The 18605-nt window shown below is 54.7% G+C and overlaps 1 protein-coding gene across 8 annotated transcripts in view; it reads right to left on the bottom strand.

The window, feature by feature from the left end:
* TBC1D14 (TBC1 domain family member 14) overlaps positions 1 to 18605 on the bottom strand; it is a 79855-nt gene that overhangs the window by 15313 nt on the left and 45937 nt on the right. For 7 of the 8 annotated variants that reach the window (XR_013959448.1, XM_080648385.1, XM_080648391.1 and 4 more), the window contains 5 exons: positions 6224 to 6342; positions 4678 to 4760; positions 3087 to 3204; positions 1479 to 1585; positions 313 to 393 (listed from right to left, as the gene is read on the bottom strand). Coding sequence is in view for 7 of the 8 variants with exons in the window: in XM_080648385.1 (XP_080504511.1) it covers positions 313 to 393; positions 1479 to 1585; positions 3087 to 3204; positions 4678 to 4760; positions 6224 to 6342 (508 nt within the window). In the remaining variant the exon portion in view is untranslated. Of the gene's footprint in view, positions 1 to 312; positions 394 to 1478; positions 1586 to 3086; positions 3205 to 4677; positions 4761 to 6223; positions 6343 to 12112; positions 12493 to 18605 lie in introns of those variants that run through there. The other variant, XM_080648390.1, reaches the window with a different exon arrangement.

Raw genomic sequence — 18605 nt, 5'->3', positions numbered from 1 at the left:
CCTGGGGCTCGGGTGGTTGGAGCGTTATCCACACCCCAAAAAGATTCGGGTTCAATCCCCCGTTGGGCGTGTATGGGAAGCAACCAAAATCTCTCTCTCTCTCTCTCCCTCTCCCTCTCTCTCTCTCTCTCTCTCTCTCTCTCTAAAAATCAGGAAAACGTATCCTCGGGTGAGGATTTAAAAACAACACCGCCCTCTTCCAGGCAGCTGTTTGTAAGCTCGCACCACGCACCCCCTTGGAGAAGGGACCTCTCGTTGTTGGGTGGAGCAGGGCCCCCCTGACCGAGCCGCCGCCAGCCTGCGCCCACGTACCTTCACTGTCCACGTCGGGGCCGCCCGCGCTGAAGCACCGCCACCTCTCCTTGGCTCGGGCGAGGCAGATGTGGAAGAGCTCTGCGAGAGAGGCCTCGGGTGAGCGTGGGCACACACGCACGGCTCCTCAGAAACGCCAGGGACACACCACTGCCTCAGGGTCAACTACACACTGAAGGTCTTCTACTGTTAAAGACACCAGCCACCGTTTACAAAGACAGACCCACACACGCCGCAGGGCGGGTGTTCACCTCCGCTGTACGGCCACCCAGGCACGGCTGTCTGGTTCGTGGGTCCATCACTTGCACCATCTGTGAGCTCTTTGGCGTGAGATGGTCAGCTTGTGGCAGGCACGGATTAGCCGAAGGGGGAACTTGGAGGAGGTCACCTCCAACCGACGCCAGCGACCGCCCCCCCATTCCACCCCCCACCTCTGGCGTGACTCAGGCTGCAACCGCGGGCGGATGACGTCTCCCAAGGTAAGAAAAATAGTGACAGGACCCCAGGTGCACAGAGCAGACACCCACCAATCCGCCCTGCACTCAAAGGCCTTCCATCGCTACCAGCGACTCCACGGGCCTTTGCTGGGTACATATAACATGGAGGAGATGAGGGGGCAGGGAGGAAACAGGAACAAGTACCAGTTATTAGGCGCTGAACTGCGAGTCCGCGAGTCCCTGGCCTGTCTCGCCGGGCACAGTGCTGGGCACGCAGTGGAGTGAGCGCAGGGAGTGCAGGTGGAGGAGAGGCGCACGCACACTGAACGAACGCACATGGCAAGACAGCCCGCCAGCCCCGGGAAAGGCGAGTCCGGTCTCCCCTCCCCTCTACTCTGATGCCACCAGAACCTCAAGCTCCCCGTTGGGTGCAGCGTGTTGTCCCTCTAGAGGCGCTTACATCTCAGCTGCCTGGGGAAAATGCCACCAAAGCAGCAGAGACAACCGCCCCTCACAGGGCAAACCACGTCCCCGCCGCACGCTGCGAGCAGGCTGGCTCTCGGAGGTGGTGAAGCCTCCTGGAGGACAGTCACCTGGCCTCTCACGGCTCCCCGGCAATGGTGTCCTTTCTCCTGACAGCAGGGCAGAGGGACAGGAGAAGCCACAGGACCTGGCGGCGGTGGGGGGGGGGGGGGTCGGGTCAGGGGGGCAATTCCTGCAAGCACTCACCGTGGGTGATGTTTAACTCGTTGCCAATGGCTAAGCTCCAGACTTTGCCTCTCACGCTGGGAGGGATGCCCTGCCACCATAGGTCCCGGACTTTTCTGGAGCACCACCTGGACAGAGAGGAAGGCGTTTATGTGGCTGTTCTCCGTGAAGAAACACCTGCCACCGGTGTGCCTCCCCCAAACCACAGGATGTCACAGCCCTGCCTCAGGGCGTAGGGCCGGTGTCCACAGAGACCAGGGGTCAGTGCCGCTCTCCACCGGGCAACGCTGTGGCAGGCATGCCCAGGGCACTGCACGGGAGAGCGGCAGCACCAACCAGAGGGCTCGGCACTACCCTGAGCTGAGCCTGCAGTGACCACCTCGCTCTGCAGGAACGGCCAATAGCTGGGGGGGGGGGGGGGGGGCAGGACTGCTGCGGAGCTGCAGGTGCAGGGCAGGTGGCACACGGGGGCCGCTGCCAAGCTCCAATGGCAGAGCACTCTGCTAACTCAGCACGCTCTCCACTGCTCAGGCACCGAGGCCCTCTGCTCAGTGGCTCCCAGCCCGCTCACTGGGACAAAGTGCCAAGGCTCCCCTGGTGCTCCTCAACGCAGCCCAGCGGGAGAGCACGGGCCGCGGCTGCAGAGCAGGTCTGCACCCCAACTCCATGCTTCCCTGCGCAGCCCCGAGCAGATGGCTCCTCTCCAGCACCGAATGAGGAAAGCCCCGTGAAGGGCTGCCGTGGAGATTAGCGGGACGATGCACGGTGCGTCCCAGGCAGTGCCGAGTGCGGGCCTCTGGACCACATCACACACCGTCAGTGCGGGATGGACCAGGGAGGGTCCTCAGCCACTGAGGGAGACAGCCCCAGGGTCCTGAGGACCTCACTCTTGTCACTGGGTCCCATTTGAGAAAGAAGTGTTTCCTGACTGTCCAGCCTTGTAAAGGCACCGCCTAGGAAACGCTTGTTTTCCTAGGGGACATCCGCACCGGGGCCGTCTGACCCCTAGTGAGACAGCGTGACACTCAGGTAAGTGCCAGGAGTGAGTCCCCCACATCCCGACATAGGGCGCAGGCTGAAAGCGACAAGAGAAGAGAAACTGGCACCCAAGCTGCCTGGCAACTCCTAGTGATGAGGGGAGGCCCAAAAAGGGCCACTCACGGCCCCGCCCCGCCCTGGACCACAGCTGTCCCACAGACGTCAAGACCAGCCCCTGGCCAGGAAGGGCTTCCCCACGGAAGACGGAGCTGCACACAACAGCGGGCTGGAGGGAGTTACAGGGCAAGAGCATGCCAGGCAGAGGGGATGGACCCGCAAAGGCCCCAGGGCTCCTGATGAGCGAGCTCCATCCAAGTGCAGGAGAGGTCAGAGGTGGGCCACCAAGAAAGGGAGGAGCTCAACGTCACTGAATCTCAAGCGGGGAATGACCCAGACCTGGGCTTTGGAGGCCCCTCTGGAAGGAGGACAGGGGAACTGTCACCAGATCAGATGAGGGACAACAGGCCTGAGCTCGCGGGGAAGGGAGACGCTGCGTCCTCCCACCAGAGGCAGTGCTCTGACCCACAGGAGCGCCGCCCTCCCTAGACCCCAGACGAAATGTTACAGCTCGCGGCGCCCGTCCCAGCTTACATGGTTTCCCAGTTGGGCAAAATCTCATTATTCCACGTCAGGACAGCATTCCCAATGCTTTCCTCCTGCCGGCATCGCTCCTCCAGCTGCTTCTTCCTCCGCTGGGCTTCCTTCAGCTCTGGGAATCACAACGGAGAGGAGGGAACGCTCCGCTAACTGCTGACAGCCACCACGTCGAGCGGTGACTTTTCTCCGTCGCGCAGCAAAGACACCAGAACGGCACTGACGGAGGCCGTGCAACCCACCCCCGTCCCACCGTGGGCAGCTCAGAAGGCACGGTGTCTCTCTCTTGTAGTACGTGTTTAAGGTATAACACACATACAGGAAAGCACACAAGTAAAACGCAATCAATTATGACAAAGTAGGCCAACTCATGAGACTTCCACCTCCATCAAAGGACAGCGTGCTGCAGAGCCCAGAGGCGCCTCGGGAGCTCCCGCCCAGGCCCTTCCCACCACAGCCTGGAGCCCGAGCAGGACTCTCAGGGAACAAAGCAGCTCTGGGAAGCAGCGTGCATTTAACCCACATGTTCCTTTCTGTGTTTTTATTGTAGTAAAATACACAGAACGTAACAGTTACTGTGCTAACCATTTTAAGTATACCGTTAGCGGCATTAAGCACATTCACATCGTTACCCAACCATCACCAACATCATCTCCAGAATGTTCTCAGCTTCCCAAACTGAAACTCGGCACCAATTAAACTCTAACTCCTCCGCACTGCCCCACCACGCCCAGTCCCTGGCAATCCCCATTCTGCCGTCTCCGATTCTGCCTCCTCTGAGGGTCTCACAGAAGTGGAATCAGTGTGGTCTTCTTGACTGGCTTATTCCACTAAGCATGAATCCTCAGGTTCACCCGTGTTGAGGCATGTTCCAGAAGTTCCTTACTTTTTAAGGCTGAGTAATATGCCGTTGTGTGCATAGACCTCATTATGTTCATCACATATATTTTTTTAAACATCCTAGAGTCGTAGGATGTTGCAAGGCATTTTACCAAATCCTATCCCATCTTGTGAAAAAGGAAACTCGCCCGGCCAGCATGGCTCCGTGGTTGAGCCAGGAGGTCAGGGTTCGATTCCCGGTCAGGGCACATGCCCGGGTGGTGGGCTCGATCCACACTGGGGGGCGTGCAAGAGGCAGCCTGTCGATGATTCTCTCTCTTCACTGATGTTTCTCTCTCTCTCTCCCGCTTCCTTCCTCCCTGAAATCAATAAAAATATATTTAAAATAAATAAAAAAGGAAACTGAGTCCAGAGAGCTTTGGCCCTCACTGCTGGCGAGGCTTTCCCCAGTCCATACTCTCACCCTAGACCAGTGGTCGGCAAACTCATTAGTCAACAGAGCCGCAGTTTGCCGACCACTGCCCTAGACAGTCTCTCTCCTGGTGTAAACTCAAAGTGCTAACCCCTGGAGTAAAGCTAGCAGGAATGACATGAGTAGAAGCACACACTTTTGTGGAAAATTATAAATTTCCAAATACTAAAGCCTTCACCACAGTTCAGGTTCAAGGGCCCCGGACAGGAAGAGGAAATATGCAGACAGACAGAGTCCTGTGCTGCCTTACGCACCTGAACGTGTGGGGCTCCTTACCTCGCTTTTTGGCCTGGACCACCATTTCTTCATACTGCTGCCTGTGCTTCTGAGCTTCTTCGGCTGGCTTCGCCGGGAGATTTCTTGATAGAAAGTAAAGGATTTTCCACCATTATGAATCCTATATGATAAAGAGCTAATATGCTAATTAGATCGGACGGCGGAACGACCTTCTGGAATGACCTTCCAGAAAGATCTTCCGGAAAGACCAGTGGGCGGGGCCGTGAGGCAACCAGGGCCACAAGGGCCAAGCCCCTTGCACGAATTTCGAATTTCGTGCATCAGGCCTCTAGTATTAAACAAAATTCTTGGAGAAACAAAACTTGAAGCATTACTAGTAAAAAATAAATTTTAAAAAAAGCTCAAAAAACAAAACTAAACACATTAAGATGACAAAGACACAGCTCTTTCATAAAGTAAAAATATTTTCTTACACAAGTAAAATGAGCTCATGGTAAAAAATCTGAAGTATAAAGAAAGAAGAAGGTAACAATTACCCATCATTCCAAGAGATAAACACTTAACCTTTTGGTGTTTTTCACTTTAGTTCAAAGAAACTTGGATCTGACCACAATACACTAATAACCGTCGACACTCGTCCGTGAAGGAGGGACCCTAACAACACACTGTGTGTACATGTGTGAACACATTTTCTGGCCGGTTCGTAAGTGTGCAAGTTTCACACTGGCTATGTGGCTAATCGGCGTGTATACAAATGTATACCACAGTTCTGAGCAACTACGAATCCTGTTTGAAAAAATAAAATGCACATTCTCCTTCAGAAATGGACAGTCCATCAAACAGATGGCCACCAGAGGAGGGGTGATGGGGCCAGCAGCTCCCGCGGGTCCCGAACAACCCAGCACTGGTCCAGGCAACGCTCCGCAGGACCGGCTGCCCCCAAACACCACTGCCAGGGCACTGCCGGTGTCCTCGTGTGGTTACAGCCAGCCTACAATTTCCAGTCGCTACCTACGTGTTTGAAAATGCTGAGTTAAAGGAAAACACCGCCTGAAAGGAAAACCCCAGGCACGCTTGTAGGTTAGAGGACAGCTTTCCAAACTGGCCACTGACTCTCCCTAGGACACACGTTAATAACACAGAAATGAAGAGGAGCTCGGCATTTTTGTTGTTGCTCATCCTCACCTGAGGATATTTTTTCCACTGCCTTTTTTTAGAACGAATGGAAGGGAAGGTAGGAGGGGGGGAGGAAGACGGGGGGGAGGGAAAGAGAGAGAGAGAGAAACATCAATGTGAGAGACACATCGATTGGTTGCCTCCCACACATGCTCTACACGGCCGGGGATGGAACCTGCAACCCTGGTATGTGCCCTCGAGCAGGAACCGAACCTGTGACACCCTTTGGAACCTCCGACACTCTAACCACTGAGCCATGCTGGCCAGGATGGAAGTGGGCATTTTTAATGAGTGCTATGGCTCACTCTTCTTCCCTCTGTGTCCCTACTTCCCTTCTACGGAAAGGTGACTGATGGGCGAGGTGTCCCTTTCCACTAAAGCCAACACCCAGACTCTGGTTGGGACTCACGCTGGTCTGTCCTCCAGGATGAGTGCGGTGGTGGAGAGGGGCTCGAAGTCAAGGTTCTTCCTCACATTCTGCTTTGGGGAGGGTGGCCTGCTAGCTCGTCCAGCCTGGTCTTCATATTCCTGCGACAAAGAAACCAGGGTTACTGCGGGCCTGCCAGCTCTGACAGGACGCCGCCGTGGGAAAGCAGAGCGTGGTGGTCTGCCGTCCTGAGGCTGCCTCTGAGGATGGTGCTGAACACACCGCTTGCTGAGCGGAAGGAAGGCCGCCAAGGCAAGGGGCCTGCGGCTCTGCAGCTCCTGCGCGCTGAGTGACACGAGGACAGTGGATGCCCTCGCTGGTGAGAAAGTCCCCAGGACCTCACCCAGCTGCCCCTTCCCGAGGGCCCAGGAGCATCGTGTCCGGTCTCCTCGGCGTCTCCTGTGCATTTTAACTGGTTATTGCAGTGGCCACTGGAAATCTCAGAGCCAGACCCATGGCCAGTTCCAGCACTCGCCTGACCCCGGCCCCCTCTCATACCCTAAATTCCTAACTGCTTCCTTCCACCCATGGCATTTGATGCATACTTATTAGCTGTTTAAATATTTCCTGAAATGAGGAACAGGTTAAAATCTTTTGCATAAATAAAGCTCTTTCATTTTCTAAACCAGAAACATCAAAAAGCGAAATCTTTAACATCGTACGAGGCCGTCACTGCGAGCTACGTAAAGAACTGCCACGCCCTGTGAATCTGAGCGCAGCCCCCACGCTGCCGGGTCACGAAGGCTCAGTCGCACCTGGTGACCCACATTCCACACACCCAACCAGAGGAGCTCGGGGGCGCCAGCTTCTGAACCTGCGTGCGTGCGTGCGTGTGTGTGTGTGTGTGTGTGTGTGTGTACCCTTAGCCCTCTGCAAAAACAAACAAACAAACAAAAACCGAAACACAAAAGCCCACACTATTCTCCTGCTGCCTGTTCTGGACGAGGCTCTAGGGACCCTCCCTTCGGAGAGGACAACCTGGCTGGGAAAGCAGGACACCCAAACGTGCACTTAGCCTGACCCGGAAACCACCATTGCGACAACTGAAGCAGTGTCCTGAGTGGAAAGTGATTAACTGCTAAACGAGTTTTACTGACACCAGCTGCCAAGAGGGGTGCTTCTGGAAAAATTATTCGGCAAGCAATTACTCTCAGCCAGAAAAGCCTACAGAGACTCCGAAGTGCAAAGGGAGAGTGATCTCCCCCAAATGCGCAGGCTACGCGAGGGTGTCACCCCGAAGCAGGTGGGTGGGAGTTTCTGTACATCTGGATGTACAAGTCTGGATGCCTTAACACTTCTCACCCTGACTTGAAGTGGTCCCATTAAAATGGGACCACAATGACCGCCACTTGCCAAAATCGGAGACAACCGACGCCCTTGGCCACCAAGCCTAACATCCCAGCACCTACGTGTGCCAGGCGCTCCACGGCAACCGAACAGCGCCAGCTTCGGGAAGCTGCAAACCTGGGTCTTATAGGAAGCGCACCCAGAGCTGTGTGTGGAGAATGAGTCGGAGGCATGCCGCCTTTCAACAAGGGTTAGTAACGGATGCCCACAAGGTGCTACTGATCGGCTGCCCTGGTCTGGTGAACTCCACGCCAGGCCCAAAGGCGTTAGCCCGGAAGTGGGATGTCCCAGAACCTGGACACCCGTTCCCATTCGCTCTTGTGTGCGTCACACGTCGTCTCACTTTATGTCCGTAACAAGCTCCCTGGCAAGTGTGAGCCCATTTTACAGACAGGGCAGCTGACCTGCCCTCGAGGACACAGCCAGCGGGGGGCGCGGCCTGCAGGACTGAGGACCGGGGGAGGCTCCTGAGGCCGTGAGCACAGCCCCTGGCACAGAGAAGTGCTGCCCTGGTCACTGGGTGCCACGACCCTTCTTCCCCTCGGACCTGACAGCCATATGCAGCAGAGAAGATGCTCCGGGGCCAGACCCCAATCACGGAGCCCTGCGAACAGCACGCAGGGAGGAGGAGTAAGTGAATTAAAGGCCTTGCCTCCTGCCCAACACAACCAGGTCTCTCAGGTTAGAGCTCTGAGGCTCTATTACTAAGCAGCAGCAATGGCAGCTGAGGTTAAGGAGCTCGTCACGGGCTCACAGGCACTGAGTTAGCTCAACTTCCCCTTCACGTGAGCCCTCTGAGGAGGAGCTGCATGGTCCCAGGTCACACATCGGGAGGTGGGGGCCGGGAGCAGCCATGACTCCTGCTGGGGAGCTGGGACCAGCCGCCGAGCCTCTGGCTCTGCAGCCACGTTTCTCAGCGACGGCCACGCTCCGGAATTCCGGCAGCCACTCACAGGCAGGGTCCAGGTGATGTAGTCCTTCACACTCAGTCTGAAAAAGCTTTGCAACTCCGACAGACACCTGTGCTACTGTGCTACTGCACATGCAGGGCAAAGCTCACGCCGTAATCACAGAGCATGACATGGTGAGAAAGCAAACAAAGCAGAGCGGCCTGGCCCCCTGCCCACGTCTGAAATGCCAGGGACAGCCTTTCCAGAAGTGGAAGCACCCTTCACAACAGGAATGGCACTGCAAGTTGCTGCGGGTCCTGCTCCAAACCCAGTTCTCCCACAGCGACCTAGAGGTCCACAGGGAGCGCCTGCTCCAAACCACACCACCCACCTCGGCGACGACAAAGCGGGTTCCACGGATGCTTGTGTGTATGCTGGGGGCGGCAAAGGGGTGCGATGGCAAATAAGAAGTCTCTGGAAAAACACCTTCCAGTTGTGGGTTATGATGTTGGGGTGAGCACGGGATGTGGCAAGAGCGAGGGCTTTGGAAGCAAAAGGACTTAGCTCTGGCCCTGGCTCTGACCTTAGGCCAATCACCTTGCTTTGCTTCTGGCTCAGCGTCGGTTTCCTCACATAAAACGACAGCAGCCACGAGGACGCCTGTGATGATGACATGACACACGCCACACGCGCCCTTTCTGTGTGTGGGCAAGTGTCAGGGCAGTCCCAGCCTCAGCCCAGCTTCTCATTCCCAAGTTCCTTCTCTTCTTGGGACCCTTCTGGGGTCCTGTTTTGAAGTCTCTGGGTTTAAACCAGTGACAATGCCCGTCCTTGTTGTGCTCATCAGCAGCCCTGCAGCTCATCAGTACAAATGGCCCATTCAAGCGAGGGCAAGGCGTTCCCACGCCCGGCTCAGAAGGAATTTAGAGCAGGGCTCTTCAAAGTCTCGTGGCAAATCAGCTGAAGTGGTCCCGCCAGCATTTGTAAATCTAACAATAAAAAGCACCGGAGTGCACACAGTAAGGCCAGTTTGCTTCCGTTCTAAACCCCGTCTTACCCGTGTGCTGAGTCTAATTGCCTAACAGGGTTGGGGGTGGAGGGTGTCACATCGGAAAGGTTTGCAGGCCACTAATTTAGAAGCACAGTAGGTCAAGTCCCTGCTCTGAGTGGTTCACCAAGTACCCTGCTGGGAACCCAAGACCCACACCACTGAGACAGCAGCCAACAAAAGGTGCTGCATCTAACAAGGGGCCAGGTGAGGGGGAGCAGTTGGCAGAGGCAAATGAGCAGGGCCTCACTCCACACGGGGCCAGGAGCGGAAGAGACTTAGCCATCAGGGGAAGACGGAAAGGGCCTCATTTGTGAGGGGGCCACAGGGCCCAGCCTGCAATGGTTCACTCTCGTAGGGGCAAGTGAGACGCCAGCAGAGGCTAGGCATCCGGGGCAGACAATGGAAAAACTGCCGGGAGAGTAAGTCTCGTGCTGCTGCGGGAGCCCCGAGGGCAGGGTGTCCATGGCTGGGGGACAGAGGAGAGCAGCTCATAAAGGGGGCCATCTGAGTGGACAAAGGACAGGGAGGTCCAGGGCACGAAGGACAGGAATCCCAACAGCACAAGCAGCAGCCTAGAGCTGCACGCGAGTGGGCTCACCCACGGGGAGCGTGAGCACTGAAACGGAGCACGGAGCGGAGTCAAAGCTGTTTTGCTCTGAATGTTAAGGGCTCCACGAGCAGCCACCTAGAGCTGGTGAACAAGGAGAGCAGGAGAGTGGGGCATGGTGGGCCTGTCACTGCACCCACGGTGGGGTCCACAGGGCGTGCCTACAGCATGTGTGTGAGCCGAGCAGTGTGAAAGCCAGGACAAGGACACGGGGCTCCTGTATGAAGTGCCTACTTTGCCAGTTAAAAAAGAAAAGAAATAAAGCCTACCTCAGCGAACATTTGCTTTAAGAGAACAAAGGATCAAGATTCTCAAACGATGAACGGAACGTGTTCCTGGCAGGATGACTAGAGGCGTCGTCAATGCGACTCACTGAGCCGTGGAGTGCTTAAAGACGGCCAATTATGCTACCCCCTGGCCAGTCGCGCTCTGGCTTCTGGGAAAGCTACCTCAGCTAGAAGCAGAAAGGCTCATCAGTCAAAACCTGTGTTTAAGTCTGACTCAACTGTATCCAGTATCAAGATTCGCCTTTTAAAATAATTATGAGGGTTCTGGAGGTATGTCTGGAATAAAGCATGGCGGGTCGCCACCTCGGTACCCATTAAAAGACTGACATGACCCGACCCCAGTGACAGCACAGCAGCACCTCTGCACAGGCCCAGGGCCCAGGCAGCCTGCAGGGGGAGCTTGGGTGGGTGGGTGGATGGAGGAGCAGCAGGCCTGGGTCTGAACCATCACCTCCCAGTGGGATCAGCGCCACCAGCAGCCTGACCTTGAGCACATCCCTTCACCCTGTTTCCTCAATTATTAAATGAGAAGATTAAATGAGAATGAATTACACAGACACATAGCCACAGCAGGTGTCCAGACAATGACAGGAGTACTGCTGTCACTGCATTACTACAAAATTACTTTAACACATATACATTTTTATTGATTTCAGAGAGGAAAGGAGTGGGAGAGACAAACATCAATGATTCCTGCATGCAACCTGGGCATGTACCCTGACGGGGAATCGAACTGTGACCTCCTGGTTCACAGGTTGACGCCCAAACACTGAGCCACACCCACTGGCCCAAAATTACTTTTCACAGTATTTCCCATTCAGGATACTTAACAGATTGTGGTGAAGTCCCGGAACACTACAGCTGATCTCACTCTGCCATTTGTAACAAGCAATTGGGGGCGGGGGGGGGGCATTGTTTAGAGTCTGACATGAGACCTGTTTTGTTTGCCATTTTGGGTGGGAAGAGTGGCCTGTGCAGTCTTACAAATGCTCAGCTTTCCCAGACGATCCTGGTGACCACCGAGGCTTGATCTCCCACTAACAAGGAACCCAAGGGGGGTTCCTCATACTTTAATTCTTTTATCTACTCACCACGCAGTATTTTCCCAGAAAGCATTCTCTAAGTTACTGGGAGTGTCAGCATTCGGGAACCCACAGGGACCTTTTAAACGGTCATATTCCTTATTAGACATCTAGAACACAAAGTTACCATGTGGACTGGGGGAGTGCCTGTTCTCAAACTGACCTGTGCGCTTTCACAAGTCTGGCTGCTGTTGCCATCTGACCTCCTTACTCGGACCCAGAGCAAACAGGGTGCAGGCTGATGTCCATACAAAGGCCTCCCCAGGATCACAGGCAAGGCCATCCTGGCCTCTAAGAGATGCCTGGCCGTGACTGACCTGAATCTGAAAACAGGATGCCATCCATTTGGGGTGGTAAGAACTAGGACACATCACTGGTTCTCTTGGAGTCTCTCTACACCCATGGAAACGGAGCCCTGCTAGAATATCAGATGGAAGCACAGACACAAAGCATGGAGGGAGGAGGGAGGCGCAGCGCCGGCCCATGCAGGCTTCATGGGTGGAACAGATGAATGTGACACATGCACACGGGCGCACCCACGTCGGAGCCTCAGGCCGAGGACAGGCGGGCAGGCCTCGGAGGGGCGCGGGCGCCCGGCCCCACTCACCATGAACGCCGCGGGGCTCAGAGGCGCGCGGCCGGCGGCTCCATGCCCGAGAGCAAGCGGGGCTCCGGCGGGACCTCGGGCGGCGGCTCCGGCGCAGCGGGCGGGGGCGGCAGGCCGATCAATCGCGCGCAGATGCGGCGCAGCTGATCCGCGCGCTCCGTTTCGGCGCGTCAGGCCTGGTTGGTGGGGACCCTGGGCGCTGGGGGGGGGCGCGAAGGCGGGTAGACCCCGGGCTCCCCCAGGTCCCGCCAGCTGGGGAAGGTGGCCCTCAGGGCACCTGACATGCGGATGCAGGGGGACGCTCAGCCCGTCCAACCCCGGCCTAGCTGCTCACATCCCAGCCTTCAGCTGCACCCTCAGCAGACATCGCAGGAGAATGTACGCTCTCAAGGGGAAGCAGCCAGCACCCAACCCCCCACCCCCACCCCAGCGAAGCTCTGCTTCGTAGGACTTTTTAAATGAGGACTGTGCATTGCCAGGAGGAACTGCCAGAAAATGTAAACACTGGAACCACTGCGCAGTGCGGCGGTTCTGAGCAACGTTTATTCCGTGGCTCATGTTGTCCACAGCAAGATGAGTTCAACCCAAACGCCAGGGACAAAACACAGAAACACATACTGATAGAAACACCGCCGTGACTGCTCCTCAACACTAATTGAACAGTACACTTCAGACCAGAGCTTCCCACAGTTGGTAAATTACACCTCCATGAAGAAAACTGTTGCCCTAGCCGGCTTGGCTCAGTGGATAGAGCGTTGGCCTGCGGACCGAAGGGTCCCTGGTTTGATTCTGATCAAGGGCATATGCCTGGGTTGCGGGCTAGATCCCCAGTAGGGGCGTGCAGGCGGCAGCTGATCAATGATTCTCTCTCATCATTGATGTTTCTCTCTCTCCCTCTCCCTTCCTCTCTGAAATCAATTATATATATATATATATATATATATATATATATATATATATATATATATATTTTAAACTGTTTAAAATCTGCGTAGGCTCAAAGTTATTTCTGGTCCACCTGTGGATCCACTGTCCCAGAACTGGACACACTGGGTCCGAGAGACACAAGACCCTCCTCCTGTGACGGAAACCACCAGTCCCGGGACTGTGGTGCCAGGCCACCCCAGCTGGTTGCTGGATAAGTGGCATCACAAACCACCACCAGACACCTCTTCAGCCAGATGAAGCCTGGGATGTGCACCAGGCTCTGATAGACAGACAATGACCGGTGGTGGCACGTATGTGGAGAAACTGGAATTGTCCCACGTCACTGGCAGTTGGAGCCATTGTGAAAAAGTGGCATTTCCTTGTATAGTTCAGTGTGAACCTGCCACACTCCCTCCTACCCAAGAGAAGTAAGATACACACCCACAGACAGACTAGCGTGCAAGTAACCGTAGAAGCACTGTCCATAACAGGCCACCGCCAAAACCACCCAGTGCCCGGGAGAGTGGGTAAACGGCACTGACGTGGGAGGACGGAACGCTAGCCTCACACCGCTGGCTGGGGGGCCGCAGACACGCTCAGCAGAGATGCCAGGCAGACAGCGGAATTTCTTAAAAAGGCAGGTCTCTAGCGAGACAGCTCATAGGTGTTCGCAGGTGGGAGTGGAGAGCCACTGCAGACAGGCATGAGGGAGCACTTTCCAGATGCGAGTACTCTAAGACGGGCCTGCAGACGTTGGCGTCACTGCATGAACGCATGAAAAATCACTGAACGCGTACAATGAGTGATTCTCTGGTATAGTAATCCTCCAAGAAAGCCCTTTTCATAAAGCAACGGGATGCAAGTGGAGAGGCCGATTCTGGCTGGGAAGTTTAAAGAACACCTCGTGAAGAAAAATTATTCACAATGTGGAGATAAGACGAAAGGAGAGTGGGCGGGCTGGTGACCTTTCAGCTCACACCTGGGCATGCTGGGCATCCTGCCTGCAGCTCGCTTAATTCTTGAGAATATGCGCCTAGGGACTGTGAGGTGGCATGTTACTTGTGGGTTTATGTCCCATGGAAAACTCCAAAGATCATGTTTTCTTATCCCCACTGGTATGTTTGTTGATTTAAAGCTAGCCTAGCAATCTTATTCCAATTCTTCTTTGTTTTTATGCCTATAAACACCTAGTTTCTCAAATAGCTTTGTTATTACTGTTACCATCTTACTCATCTCCTGGATGTGTTACATGAATCCTTGACCCATGGTAATTTTTCAAAAAAGGTAAATGTCGGTTTAAAAATGGTAAAAGAACTGTTTTCCATTAAGAGACTGAAGGGGCAAGTAACTAAAGGCAAAAGGGGAAGTGGTCAACACGCCGCGGTCAGAGGCTACTGCGGACTCCGGAGCCCTTTCTCAGTGTGTAACAGCGTCACGGCTATGCGGGGAAAGGCTGGACTCTGAAGAGCTGTGTGCTGACATATTTAGGGGTAAGATGCCATGAAAGGTTCCTTTTTTTTTTTTTTAAGTAGAAAGAGGCACAATAAAATGAATAAGGCAAAATGCCAACAATCTGATGAGGGGCACATATGTGGTGTTCAATAAGGCATCTTTGAACCCTTCTGTAGATCTGAGGTTTTCCTTCACAAGGAGCAGAAGCTAGAAGGCAGCTAGCCTTTGGATCTCGTCTCCAATGCCAACCCCACAGAAACCCCCGCCCGGCTGAGCGGGGCCCTGTGCTTCGGACCAGGCATTAGCGGTGCTCTCACAGCACTCACTCACCGCTCGTCATTACACAGCTCCCTGATTAACAGTTCTTTCCCGCCAGAGACCCCAAAACTCTGAGAGCGGGACTTCAGTGGCCTTTTCACAACTGGGGGCTTTGTTAGGAACACGGCACACGGCAGCCACTCAGGACTTGTGGATTCAATAAGGTTCCCTCCCTCTCTCCCTTCCTCCCACCCTCCATCCTTCCTTCCTGCACTTATGGTGCTTGGCCCTAGGAATAAAGATGAACTCGGTCCCTGCCCTGAGGCACTCACAGGCCAGCACTCAAATTACTGCCCTGCACAGGTGCGCCATTCTAGGACCGAGGGAAACCTCTGTCCCAGGAAGCAGCTGACCCAGGCTGGGGTCACTGTGACTTTCAGGAGACAGTTTCTGCAGGTGGAAGGGGGCTGACATTGTGAAGCTCACAGAGAGGCGCGGGGTCTCCACCTTCCATACCTCCTCCCACCACCTAGTGCCACACACACTTTACACCTCACCTACCTGAGCCCACAGGCTCACTCAACCTAAATGTGAGATGCGTCCAGCACGTGCTAAAGGTGCATTAAGGCACACGTGCCCAAGCACACTGCTCATCTCCTCCGGCAGGCCGTCACCTGCAAGCTAACACCATGTATTTCAGAACTGAGCACATTTACCAAGCTTTACCTCTACGTTATACCCTGTGATGACAGCGTAACTTTCACTACAAGGGAACGATGGACCCCAAATGTGCCATGTAGTAATCTCCGGGCCTGTGACTGTCACCGCACGTGGCAGAAAGGACTTCACAGATGTGATGAACATAATGGACCCTGAGCCAGGGAGAGTATCCTGGACAATCTGGGTCGGCGGAAAATGCCACAACTGTCCTTAAAAGATAGAAGCAGGCAGAGATGTAACTACAGAGAGGGAAGGCAATGTGTCGATGGAAACAGAGGCATGATGCAGCCACAAGCCAAGGAATGCCAGCAGCCTCTAAAGCAGCGGTTCTCAACCTTTCTAATGCCGCGACCCTTTAATACAGTTCCTCATGTGGTGGTAACCCCAACCATAAAATTATTTTCGTTGCTGCTTCATAACTGTCATTTTGCTACTGTTATGAATTGTAATGTAAGTATCTGTGTTTTCCGATGGTCGCGACCCACAGGTTGAGAGCCGCTGCTGTAGAGCCTAAGACCACCGGAAAACACAGATATGTACATTACGATTCATAACAGTAGCAAAATTAGTTGTGAAGCAGCAACGAAAATAACTTTATGGTTGGGGGTCACCACCACATGAGGAACTGTATTAAAGGGTCGGGGCATTAGGAAGGTTGAGAACCACTGCTCTAAAGGCTGGAGAAAGACAGCTTCTCTCCTGGAGCTTCTGGGAAGACCAGCCCAGCCCACACCTTCATCTTCACCTGGAAGACCCATTTTGGACTCCTGACCTTGAGAACTACAGGAGAATGAATCTGTATTGTTTTAAGCCACCACCAAGTTCATGGTAATTTGTTAGAGCAGCAACAGGAAACTAATACAAGTATCATCAGCATCATATCCCATGCTCCCCCTTTCCTCCCCAGATACTGGGGTCCCAGTGACTTCCCCTAGTTAACAGCTGGTGTGTGGCAGGGAGGGACGTAAACCCCAGCAGTCTGACTCAGAGCCTCTCACTGTCAAGTTCCTTGATTCAAAGCTGCTGAGCTAAGACTTCAATTTCCTAAACCAGCTTTCCCTTCACGGCCTCAAGGCCACGTTCACTACCCGATACAGGCGTAAGCCCAAGGAACCACCGAAACCCTCGCCTGTTAATTCGGGGCGTACCACGGAGCTTCCAGGCACTGAGAAGACTCCCTCCCAAGTGCTTCCACAGGCTGACATGGTGCTTTTTTAAGTCATAGTCTCAGTTCAACTTCGACAAGTAACTTAAAGGAAAATTTAGAAATAGCCTCATCCGTCCTATGCAGTCCTTGTGAAGGGGAACGGAATACGCCCCCCCACTCTGGCATACTGAGCACTTTGGATTACAGTTACTGAGAGACGGCTGGTACCACAAGAAGGACACTCTAACCCGCCTTTGTCCCCTGGGAGCAGGTCGGTCATGTCCCATGTGGAGCAGGACGGTCATGTCCCGTGTGGAGGTGCCCTCCCTGTACCAGGAGGTGGAAGGCGTCCTTATCACCTGAGACCGGGAACTCAGGGCCCAGGAGGCTGAATAAGCAAACCTGTTGCTCCATCATTTACCACCCCACGCTCACACCTCGGTCTTGTCCACTCTCCACAAATTTACCGTTTCCTTGTCTAAACGCTACAAAAGCCTCCCGCTGTGGTCACTTGAGTCTCCTATTTGTATGGGGCTCCAATAAGCACGAAATTAAATGAGTTTTCCTCCTGCTGATCTGTGTCATGTCAACGTAACCGTTAGGCCAGCAAAGAACCTGGAAGGGAAGGAGGGGATGCGTTTCGGCCCCTGCGCTTGCCGATCGGGGCTCCTCGGGAGCGCCTACAGCGCCGGGCCCTGAGCTCTGCGCCCACAAGACAAGCCGCCATGCTTGTGCGGACTGAGCCCTGGGGAAGGCCCAAGGAAGTGGCGCCCTGGGGCTCCCGCGGTGCGGAAGAGGGTCTGCAAGACTCAAATCGCAGCCTCCCGCTGGGAACGAGATGGACGGAAATTCCGGCAGTTTCCTCCGGCTGGTGCTGTTTCCTTGAGAACACACAGACTGCCCAGGGGAGGGCAGAAGCGTTTGAAAGCTCCCAAGGGCCACCTCTCTGGGTCTGCCCAGGAAGCTGCCTTGATTCAGCGAGTTCCATGAAATACACCTTTCTGGTTCAGGTTACACACAGGCCACAGACTGTGGACACTGTCACCAAGGTCAGTCAGAAACGGGGTCAGAACACAGTCCTCTCGGAATAAGCACAGGGTATCCAGTCTTCGAGTTGGGTCCACAAGCTTCCCGAGTGCCTCGCATGTCCACGCTCAGGAGGCGGCGCACAGCACCCACAGCCTGGGACCCGTCGCAGCAGTGCATTCACGGGGGGAGGGAATGTGTGTGCGTGAGAAAGGCCTGGGACCTGTCGCAGCAGTGCATTCACGGGGGGAGGGAATGTGTGTGCGTGAGAAAGGCCTGGGACCCGTGGCAGAAGTGCATTCACGGGGAAGGGAATGTGTGTGCGTGAGAAAGGCCTGGGACCCATGGCAGAAGTGCATTCACGGGGGGAGGGAATGTGTGTGCGTGAGAAAGGCCTGGGACCCGTCACAGAAGTGCATTCACGGGGGGGGGGGGGGGGGGATGTGTGTGCGTGAGAAAGGCCTGGGACCCGTGGCAGAAGTGCATTCACGGGGAAGGGAATGTGTGTGCGTGAGAAAGGCCTGGGAGGCTGGCATGGAGCTGTCGGAGACTCCAGCCAGGAAGGGCTGTGCGGTCTCCCTGTGACGAGGGCTTTCCTGTTACCCTGCTTGCCTCTATCATTTGGGTATGTTACAGGTATCTGTTCATGCACTGTTTGTAATTTGAAAAAAACACCACCACAATTTTTAAGCCATTTCAGATAGAAGCCAAGACTGATTTTGCCAACTGCCATTCCAAACCACTCTGACCATGCCGGCGGCAGGTTCTTGTTTTTTAAACTTCATCCGCCCCTGAGAAGGAAGGTGTAGCCATGAAGGGGGCAGAACCAGAGAAACCACTGACCCTCATGAGCTCCCCCTGGACACCACCCGCTGCCCCCACACTTTTCTTACTCAGACCTCACAAGCAGGGCAAGGTGGGCATTACCTTTGCAGAAGAGACCACCGACGTTAAGAGAAGCAA

This window comes from Plecotus auritus, assembly GCF_963455305.1.
Source record: "Plecotus auritus genome assembly, chromosome: 1".
In the NCBI taxonomy this organism is placed as follows: domain Eukaryota; kingdom Metazoa; phylum Chordata; class Mammalia; order Chiroptera; family Vespertilionidae; genus Plecotus; species Plecotus auritus.
The sequence above is the reverse complement of the archived record's forward strand: the minus strand, read 5'-3'. Positions and strand labels throughout refer to the sequence as shown.